General features: G+C 44.8%; 1 protein-coding gene across 2 annotated transcripts in view; it reads right to left on the reverse strand.

Moving 5' to 3' along the window:
* The window catches only part of LOC104528295 (ATP binding cassette subfamily G member 2 (JR blood group)), a 16,410-nt gene extending 7,629 nt beyond the window's left edge, over window positions 1-8,781 (reverse strand). For both annotated transcript variants that reach the window (XM_029086028.1, XM_010172258.2), the window contains exons 1-7: window positions 8,569-8,781; window positions 7,907-7,966; window positions 6,515-6,629; window positions 4,240-4,392; window positions 3,325-3,482; window positions 2,056-2,207; window positions 662-756 (exon numbers count right to left, since the gene is read on the reverse strand). In XM_029086028.1, the coding sequence (XP_028941861.1) occupies window positions 662-756; window positions 2,056-2,207; window positions 3,325-3,482; window positions 4,240-4,392; window positions 6,515-6,629; window positions 7,907-7,966; window positions 8,569-8,780 (945 nt within the window). In that variant the 5' untranslated portion in view covers window position 8,781. The remainder of the gene's footprint in view (window positions 1-661; window positions 757-2,055; window positions 2,208-3,324; window positions 3,483-4,239; window positions 4,393-6,514; window positions 6,630-7,906; window positions 7,967-8,568) is intronic.
* Window positions 8,782-10,979: the final 2,198 nt, after the last annotated feature.

The raw sequence follows: 10,979 nt of genomic DNA on the forward strand, positions 1-10,979 counted from the left end.
ACCTGTTCTCTGTGGCACAAAACTGGCCATCCTCTTAGAATGAGGCACCAGAAAACCTTTGTTTCATTGAATTTGGGGGAAATCAATGTTTGCTCTGATCCATTTCCCCGTTCCCAAAAAGCACCATTATGAAAACTGTTCCCTTACAATCCTTCAGTCATGGATATGCTACAGCATCCCCAAACAAATATTTTCCAACATTTCACTGACTATATTGTTAGAGAGTTTATTCTCTAATCTAGTTCCAATCTTTCTCACTGCCCTGTAAATCCACTACTCCTTAGCCTATCATCTACCCTGTCTTCTCTGCAGCAGCCTCTTATATGACTGAAAACTTCTGTCTTTTGTTAACTGTCTCTTGAGACTAAGCAACTCTAGTTTTTCAGTCTTTCCCACATACATTTTGTAAATTACTGATATTTGTCACTGCTCTCCTATATTACTGAAAGGAGAAAAAAAATCCCTTTAAAAAGTCTTCTGAGCTCTTTAAAGGAGCCCAAAGCAAAGTATACGTATTAGTAGGAAAAATAAAAAGATAATGCAGTGCTCTTAACTGGAGGAAACCCAGAGAGTAAAAGTTTGCCATCACCACATGCAGCTTCCCTTCTACACCAGCCAGCAGTGGATTTCTCCTGCACAGTTTACCTTTTCCTTTGTCCACAGGATCTTCCTTGCTTGCTGCCACAGCCGTTGAATCACCATTTATAATATCAAGGAAGAAGTCAGCTGGATTGTTGAAGGGTTCACATTCATATCCTTAAAAAAAAAACCCAAAACAAACAAACGCAAAACCACATATGCAACATGTTTGTATTGCACAGAGCACAGCTTGGAAGGTCAAGTCTGATACTATATCACTCCTCCACAACCCTTTTACAAGAAAACTTCCACTGCTTTCTATAAGCGTTAATTTACAGCAGTAGAATGGACAGGATTTAATAGATGATGAATCTGAGGTATCTATTCAGAGCTTCTAAGTTGTAATCTGTAACTTGCTTCTGCACAGGTCAGCATGGACAACTCTTGCCTCCTTCCCAGTGCTGTTCAACCACATCCCACTCTGAGAGACATACAGTTCCTCAGTAGAGGTTGCTGAATGTCTATTATACAGCCTCAGATGCTTGCTCTAGGAAGAGGAAGGGCTGTCTAAGAGTGGCTTCTTATAATATGGTTCCAGATATAAAATGAGGAGGAAAGGGAAAAAAAACCCCAACAACCCCCCCCCCCTCAAAAAAAAAACAAACCCCAAAGCAAGGATACTTATTCTGTAGCATTCCTGTGAGGAAGGAAGTGAGATGGGATACTAAGAGCTAAGAGGAGAAGTCCTGAGATTGGTTAAAGCATCTCACTTAAAGCCAGAGAAAGCTTACACAGAATCACTGGATGTTAGGCATTGGAAAGGACCTCGAAAGATCATCTAGTCCAATCCCCCTGACGGAGCAGGAACCTAAAGGAGATCACACAGGAAGGCGTCCAGGCGGGTTTTGAAATCCAGTGTGTCCATGGCTGCATCTAGATTGGAAATTCACTCTACATTCTCTGTCCATTATATAGTCAGAAACTCTCACTCTGCATACTTGTAGAGGGAGCAGCTCCCAACAGTGCAATTATTAACCCATCTTAAGATGCACCATGATTTTGTCCTCTCCGTCATCCACCTGCATTCAGACTAGAGCCAATTCTTGGATCAGCCAATCTGCAGACTGTAGTTCAAAACCCACTGGGTCTGACACCTAGGCCTGGTAGAACTACAAGCATTATCTTGTCAGTTGTGCACCATGCTTCAAAATGTCCCAGCAATTCTGGGGTTTTGTCCTGATGCAAGGCAAAACAAAGGCAGGAGAAAGCCATTCTCTGTGTTGCCTGGAAATTTTCATTTTTATCATCTTGGGTTTTTTCCTGTTCTAACATAACACAGTTCAGACTGTATGTGTACAGCCTCTAGTATCCTAGTGATAAAACAGCACAGGACTGTTATCTAGTGCTGGGGTAAGAATCTACCCACAGATTAAACTCATTAGCCAGTTGCCTTTGCTTTTGGCACAGAAGACTTACCAATAGAACTAAAGTACTCCAGGGCCTGCTTTGCAGGACCATGGTACAGCACCTTTCCCAAAGCTAGTAACGTCAGACTGTCAAACAGCTTGAATATAGAATAGCGGGGCTGATGGATGGAAAATATGATGGTTCGCCCTCTTCTTGAGAGCCTGAAAGAAAAAAATATCTCTCAAATACACCACACTTTGCATCTCAGAAAGGTCATGTTAACCCAAGCAAAAAATAAGTATCGAAATCCAAGACAAATACTTGTCAACTTCTTAAGGTCTCAACCCAGAAAAGCTGTAGCTCCTCCTTTTCTGATACCGTGTCAGATGCTGCCTGAAAGACCTTCAAGACAGCACCCATCATCACAAGAGACGGTCATCACAAAAGATGGTAGACAAAGTCTGATGTTGTCCGTAGCTAGCAAAGTTTGAGGACACCTGTGTATAAACCCTCCTTACAATTTTTCTAAATCAGGCTTCAATTTGACTAACTGGAATGGCCCTACTGCATGTAATGGCAGTACTGGGATTTACAGAGCAAGCTGTGGAAGTCTGGACAGTTGAGATTTCTCTTAGCTCTTCTGCTGAAGATTTACTAGAGAGTAACTCTAGTCAAAAAGTCAAAACTAGTTTTCCTTCAGGTTTGTCAGATGCTCTTTCAAGTGCTTTAGCAACAAGTATTTTTGCTGATCAAAGACCTCTATCCAAAAACAGCAGAGCAAAATGGGCCCCCAAGCAAAACCAGTCAACATACTACAAACCCAGGAGGAGAGTTAGGAATTTGTTCTCATTAAGCAAGCCTTGTTTGATCCTCTTTGTACAGGAAGACAGTTCATCTCCAAAACATAGGAGGTGAAGGTGAACACTGAGGGTAAACACTGAAGGTAAATCTACAGGCGAAGTCTGATCTGAGTTCAAGTCTGTTGCCAGAGTGGAGGAAGAGACTTTGCAATAGACTCAGCTGGAAGGCCAAGAAACTGTGATTACAAGACCTGAACTCCGAGTCCACCCCTCTCTGAGGCAAAGGGAAGCTGTCCAAGATACATCTGCTTTTTGGGCTCCAGTCCAATGCTTGCTGTGGAAAGATTCCCATCAACTTCAAAAGGCTTTGGACAAGACCCAAATAAAGAATTTACTACCATTTCTGAGTCTACTTGTCTAGGGTTTTTATGTTTTGTTTTTAAAAAAGCACTGTAGCTATTCAGTCATAACAACATTCTTTTATTCACTAATGAGCTAGCAACAAAGTTGCAGCAGAGCCCTGAAAACTGACTCTTACTTCTTCAAGAGGATGAGGACTGCATTGGCTGTGCTGGCATCAAGGCCGGTTGTTGGCTCATCCAGAAAAAGGACAGGTGGTTCTGTGATGAGCTCCATTCCAATGTTGGTTCTTTTCCGTTCCCCTCCAGACACTCCTCGGATCAATTCAGTTCCTACCTACAAGCAGAAGAAATCAAGTATTTGCAACAAAGGCTTGGTCAGTGCATGCTCTGGAGTTCAGGGCTCTCCACACCCAGCAGCCCTTTTCCTTTTCAGACTCCCATTAGTGAACATTAGGGCCCAGCTGCAGATGATAAGTCTGACTCAGTGTGAGGGACCATGTAGCAGTGAACAAAGTCTGATTTTCAGAGGTACCAGACACCTTATGATTTCAGGGAACAAGGGTGACATGGACAAGGAAGAGCCAGATGAGGCCACACCAGTCAAAGGTGGCACTGGTGTTCAGGGATGCCTTTTGTTGGTAGCTCACCCGCTGCTCAAGAGCGGGGTAGTAAAGTCAGAGTAAAAATGCTGCTGGGACGAAAAAGCTCTGCACAGAACTTATCCATCATAGCCCAGCTTTTCATCCCTCACAGCTTTCAGCACTGTAAAAACAATTTCCCTGTCTTGTCCCACAAAGCCAGGAAGTGACTGAGCAGCTTCCCAAGGTGCTATGACTAGGCGACTTTTTCCCCTCTGAACTTATACAACATGCTGGACATGGTCCAAAATCTTCCCTTTTTAATAGCAAATACACATGCCTCTTTCCAAGGTACCTCCTGAGCTGGAGACTGATTTCATGTGTGCAGTACGGTTTAGTCAGGTTCCTGCTTAGCTTAGTGTAGCTGCACTATATATTCCATATTGTGCAGAGTCAAGTAGTTCAGTTTCCAGATGTAGTTTGATTTCTGAGGAAAGTGTTCTCACTGCTCACCTTAGCATCAGCCACTTTGCTTAATCCCAGCTCGCTGATTATCTGGGTGACTCGCTCTTCCTTCTCTTTAACGCTGATGGAGCTGGGGAGTCGCAGGGCAGCAGAGAAATGCAGGTTCTCCCTCACTGTCATTGTGCCCATGACAACATCATCCTAAAACCAATAAAAAATGGACAGTTGGAAAGCCTTCTTCTCAGCTACCTGACTGGGCACCAGAGTCCCTGTAGTGGCAGTTGCTGTATAAGCTGTTTGTGGATCACAGCTGAAACTGGACTGAGTGACAACCCCTGCTACAAAACTTACATGACAAAATTCAAGGTCACTCAGTAGCAGTGAAGGGGAGAAGGCAGCTGTGCAAGCTCCCATCTTGCACCAAGCACCACCTTAGCCTCCTTTCAGGCTCAGGAGGTTCAAATGCAGCTGGTACGGTTTCGTACTGCAAGTGCATTTTCCTTACCAGCCAAGGGGAGGTAGAGCAGGTAGCTGGTTTTGTAAAGAGCTCAACTTCTCCCAGTCCAGATGAAGACAACAGACATTGCTAGTGCTCAGTGTTCAAGTTAGAAACACTTAGGGAGTCACCCAAATCAGCTTTGTTTCCAGTCACAAGCCACGTCTTGCTGTGGTCTAGAGCACCTGCGAAGTTCAGCTGCCAACAAGGAGCTGTCCTCAGCTCCTCACTGGCAGCAGTTTCTCAGAGCCTCTCCAGTGCCCTTGCTTTGACGTTTAAGCCAATTCTGCATTCCACCATATGATGGGGGAAAAGCTGCAACACTGGGAAGCTACTGAGAAACAAGGCACGTTTCAAATCTAGTGCCCTTGTGGAAGACACAGCCCTTAAGCTGCAGGGCAGTAGATTCTTGCCTGCTTTGGGACCCCTTCTACATCAGATGTAGCTGATTAGCAGCACAAAGGATGTGCCAGCCAACTGTGTTTGGCACTGGAGTTAACAGAAGAAGACTGAATGTGCTACTGTGCTAGAAGAATGTGACAAATTACTCAGGGTGTAGTGTTATGATAATCTGGCTTTGCTGCCAAAGCTGGTTTAGGAATTTCCTACCATCACTTCCTCCCAACATGCCCTCAGTCTCTCACCCTAGCCTGCTACTCCCCATCCTCAGATCCACCGATGCAACTGTCAGGTCACCACATTGGAAACTAAACTGTGAATTAAAACTACCTTAATATCAAACATCATAAACTGTGGCATGACACCCTCACTTGCAAGGCATGAGTAGAAAGACCACCAGCAGTTTTATAGGGATAACACATGACTTAGCATGTCTATATGCTCATGTGCATAAATCTGATCCTGTAAGTATGTATATATTTAGGTATTTAGGCCTTAAGCATTGTTTGTACTCTTTGGGCCATCTTTATTGATCTAGGGAGTACTGCACAGGGGTGGGAGGGGAGAGAGACCATTTAATGTCTCACTTAGTTGCCTGTCATTTTAAGATTAAGTTTGGTTGCTTTGGACATATGAGAGACAAATATCTCAGACTGGGACCACTTGTAAAAAATTTCCTGGACATTCATTACACACTGAGGACTTGGGGATCTTTGACTTGGAGGATCAAGACTCATCCAGTCTCCTCCCTGAGCTCCCTAGCTGGCAGCTTTCAGAAAAGCTGCCTATTTCACATCTGCCTGCAGCCAGAAGCCTGGATGGTTTCCAGATTTGGCTGCTCATATGGCTGCCAAGAATCCCCTTCTCTTCAGCTCCCCCAGGGCTTTGAGGGTCTATTATTGGTCCAGGCCTCCACCCACTTCCACAGATTCAGCTGCCTTTTCCTGTCTCCAAGTGGAATGAAGCTCTGTCCTAGACAGCCAGAATCAGAGGAAGAACAGCAGGGATCTATTTACTTCCTAGAATTATTGTCCATAGCTTGAAGGTATTTTTGCCAGCTAGAACTGCTTCTGAGTTTTACAACAAGAGATTTAGGGTGTTGTGGGTTTTTTTCCTTACCTTTTTATTTTTTTTAAGCTCTTGCTAGTACTTCAGGGCAGAGCCCAAAGAACAAGCCACAGCAGCCCAATGGTCTGGGCATCCATACAGCTTTGGGAAGACAAACACCTCCGTACTTCACTGGCTTGGAATAACAGTTTGATCTTGTCTTCTATATCCCACAAAAATACTAAATACTGCAGTATCTGAGTTACCAAATTAGACTCTGTAGGGATCATTGAAAATTACCTAACCTAGTAGTTCATGCCTTGCTCATCTTATGCACTCTTCCCTCCCAAGGGCTCCCAGGCCTCCTCCCAGGCCACCCACCTGCACAACATATCCTGAGATGCACTTGAAATTCGGAGGTTGTGGGATGCCATCTATAAGCACTTCTCCAGACAGGCCTGCTGGGTCCTTTCTGGCAGCCAGCACATCTAGGAGACTTTAGACAAACATGAGGCATTAGGTTTATGCCATAACAGCTGCCTTTAGCTGGATAAGCAGCACCCATCAGCACTGCAATTACAGCCTGCTCACGGCATGCTGCAAACCAAAGGGCACAGAAAGGGGCTTCAGCTCCTTGTACAGAAAGCCTGGTGTAGATACAGGCTTTTCCAGTGCAAAGTGTGCCACAGCAGCTTGGTAGTACACAGACCCTCACAATTCACAGCAGCCAACCCCCATCAGACATAAACTCAGTCTCCATATTAACAGCTAACCTCAAATGCACGCAGACAAAAGCACCCTGCCGAGTAGCTGCAGCCTGGTCTCCAGCCAGAGGAGCACAGAAGCAACTACTTTGATCTCAAGGAAATTAATCCAAATGGGTATAAACAAGACTAGAGTTAAGGTTCATTCGATAAAGTAATTTTGTTTTAATATATTACTGGATTCTCCTTACTGCCTTTGCAGAGGCCAGCTTGTCTGCTAGCTAAGTAAACACTGCCCTGATGAAGAGCTGCCCTTGAAAACATGCTCATTAGCCAGCAGTTTCCTTAGAGAGTAAGATCAAGGGTCACCACAAAGACACACCTGTGTGAACCCTGTCTGTATTTGCCAGTCTCTGACATTCTTAAAGGCAGAGAGTGACAAAGAACTCTCTTACCATGGTTATATGGAAGAGAAAATCTGCATCAGCACTGACTGGAGATAGTCTGCATGGCATTTCTCTGTGCCTTCATCCAAAGAACTCAGGCAGATGTACACCCCCACCATCAGGCCACAGCCACGTTGGGGTGAGGATCCAGAGCATCCTACAGACTGACATTACACCATATTCCTGTCAGTTGTCAGAGGGAGGTTCGGCCTAGCATATTCAAGGAAGTCTTGCTGCAGTGACTTCACAGGAGATGACATCCCTCCTGCCCCTGAAGGGTCCCTGTCCCCCCCTCCCACCCCATGACAGGTCCAGGATAGAACTTACACCTGAGCTCCAGCCACCTCAGTTCAGCCTGGTGTCTTAACTCAGGCTAGCATGAAAGGTGACTGCAGTAAAATGGAGACCCAGCTGGAGCAGATGAGGGGTGCAACACCACTGCAGGGCAAGAACTCCAGCAAAACCAGCAGCAAAGGGACACCAGGTTATGCTGCATCACTAGATTTCTCACACGCATGCAAAGATCTGAGCCTGCGGATCCCTCATATCTTCCCCAAACCTCAGCCCCAAATTCGCTTTGCACAGCTGACTGTCCATTTGAAGGAGCAGAAGAAAGTACTCACGAAGATTTACCGCTCCCTGTTGGCCCCAGGATAGCATTCAAGCCTGGCTTCATAATGCCACTGGAAGAAGGAAAGAGTTATTTCCAAATGAAGGATTATTCACATGCAACTCATAGTGGAGGTAAACTGTGAATAAAATGCTGTTGAAAGGAAAACTTAAGAAATTACTAAAAACTTCTCCTTAAATCTGAAACCAATAAGCATCTTTCCTTTCTTGTCCCAGACTGCCAGTCAGAACAGCACCAGAGCTAGATATTTTGTAGATCACTGTAGAGCAATCTACAAAAGACAGAAATTAAGTGTCTTTCCTGCTGAAACCTGCTGAGCTGAGTCTGGAAAAGAAGAAACAGCTGCTCTTTGCTACTCATTTCCTCCCACCGCAGCTTGAACCATAGTTAAGGGAACCCTCAGATCTTCTAGCAGAAGAGTTCACAAGAGTTTGGTCCTAATTTGCCCAGATCAATAACTAAAACTGCCCTAGCTATATCCCAGCTACTTTACCTAAAAGCAAATTAGAAAGTGCTCACATGGACTGCAGACTGGCAAGAGGGTAGTGATTTCTTGACTAGCACAGCTGGATCTGGAAGGTGACATTGAGGTCACTGATTCACAGCAGCAGATTAATTCCTACCCTCCAGTATTTTATTTATGCAAGAACTTACTAAACATTATGAAGGATCTTCTTTTCCACAGTTTTCCGTTTACATAGGAATCCACTGGACTGCTTCACGGAATACTGGATGTTGTGGAAACTCACAACAGAGCCCCGAGGGCATCGGAGGGACTCTCGTGTTGGAAGAGAACGTTGGAAATTGGCTACTCCTTCCACTTCTCCAACAGAAATAACGCTGTGGTCAAACGTGTCTGCCATCATGTCCTTGTTACACAGGTCAAGCTCCACTGCATGGATCTGTTTGAGGTCACTGTTGTTTTGAGCAGTTCCCATCTGTTGAGACAAAGAAGACACGAGGTTCTTTTGTTGAGACAAAAACTTGCAGGGAAGGAGACACGCAAGCAAAGGTTTCTGCAGAAAGTGTCTTGGAAAAGCAAGTTCACGCACACCACACCAATGCTGACATGTGCCAAGTTTCCAAAAGGATGGACGTCCGCACTGGAAGACATCCAGCATCCCCAACCTCACGGAAACCCACAGATTTAGAACAGCGGGGACTACAAATGCAAGCTGCTACCACTTAAGCTAAAGACACTCAAGCTCCCCTCCTTCAGGTGTAACATGCTTACCTCCCCTCACACCCCTACAAAGCCAGCAGAGAAAACCTGTTGATGAACCTGTATGAAGAACCAGAGGAAGAAAAGCATTTATGCTTATAAAAATGAAGGCCAGTCACATGCACCGTGTTTGCTAGTATCTCTGAAACAAACCTGTGCCAATGTGATTAAAATAGCAATTACACATGTTGCTTATCATGTTTCAGTCACACCAGTATTAGGATACTTCACAACTACAAACAAAAAGAGAAATTTTGATTTGTCTGCAGGTACAATTTACCCTGAAGAACAGTAGGAGTTCACCCTCCCCCAGGGAGGGATCTGGCACATCCCACAGTAAGGAAACACATGATGCAAACTAGTACATTAGAGAAAATTAAATATGGTATCTATTTGTAATCACAAAGTTATAAAGCATTCTGGTTCAAGCAGATAAGCTGCCTCTGCAGTTCAGGATGGGAGCACCTGAAAGCAAGGACATGTGAACAGCAAAGGGAAAGAACTGTTCCCCCTGTCCATGCATCACAGCCTACATAGTAGGAAATACATCAATATATTGTATAACCATTAATATTGATTCACTTTTTAGTCACAGCAGCAGAGCTCTTTTGTCGAGGGGCTGCTTCCCTTTCTGTTGCTGATGGAGACCAAGTTTGGATCCCTTCCCTCATTTAAAAAAAAAGAAAAGTTTAAAGTTCTTGCCTTGACATTGCATGTGAAGAACTTGGAAACCCTGCAGTCCCCAAGTTCTGCAGCCTGTGCAAGGCCTGGGCATAACCTGTACCCTGCCCTTTAGCCAGGTGCCCTCACAGCTGTAAAACTTCCTGTCCCCTTTCTGGGGAACTACTGCAAGGAAGAGAGGAATTACTACATGTCCCTTCCAGAAACTGAACGCGACAGGTTAGACTAACACAAGGTAGTCTAATAATTTACTTCTCTTCTGGCTGCTGGCATAAAGGTGTTTGTTGGAAAGCTAAAAATTTACTGTGATGTTGCAGAAAGCCAAGGCGGTCACCGGCTAACTAGGAGAGCAAGGAGAGAGAACTGTCCACAAAGACATCCATTGCTGGTTACTTGAGTTTGAGGGAAGGTAGATTTATCCCACCAACCACCCTTTTCACACTACCTGTGCTTCTTTCCTCCCAGGAATGAGAGGGTGACAACCAGCAGGACCAACAATATACACCTCCACAGAAGTAGTGGATTTCTCAGGGAGAGACAGTCAGCCTTTTAAGAAAATGGAACTACAGAACTAAATCTAAAGAAACAAGAATCGTCCTTTCCTCTCTGCCTCTTCCTATCACTTAAAGCTCAAGAAGTTGCAGTAGTTTTTTGCCTATATAAGTAAAATAAAAGTGGTGGGAAGAAGGAAGGGTTGTTTAGCTTGGACACATCCTGAACTCTAAGGCTGGTCACCCCTGGGAAAGTCTTGCTTATGGGAAACAAGGATATGCTGGTTACATCAGCAAGAGAAGGCTAATATGCTTGAAAGGTTGCACAACAGATCAGAAGAAGAAAAAAGTCAGGATTACAGTGACACCAGGGGCAAAGACCTGGTTAGACTTTTGAACATTTGTCTGACTGCCTTGTACACCTCACATCTGTTCTGGATAGGTTCTGTACTTTATTACACCATAAATCGTTTAATGCAGGTTTTTGCCAAGTTACTCATTACCACCGACAAGCGAAACCACTGCTGTGAGTATGTGCAGGGATGGCAGGAGGATGAGAAAAGCTGAGCAGAGGCTACAGGTAGGAGCAGGCAGCAGCAGCACCTCACGAGCAGTGCCTCTCCAGTCTCCCACCCTCGCCCCACCGGCCGCTTCTGCTCCCAAGCCGGAGC

Source organism: Antrostomus carolinensis, unplaced genomic scaffold (genome assembly GCF_000700745.2).
Source record: "Antrostomus carolinensis isolate BGI_N321 unplaced genomic scaffold, ASM70074v2 scaffold26287, whole genome shotgun sequence".
Lineage (NCBI taxonomy): Eukaryota > Metazoa > Chordata > Aves > Caprimulgiformes > Caprimulgidae > Antrostomus > Antrostomus carolinensis.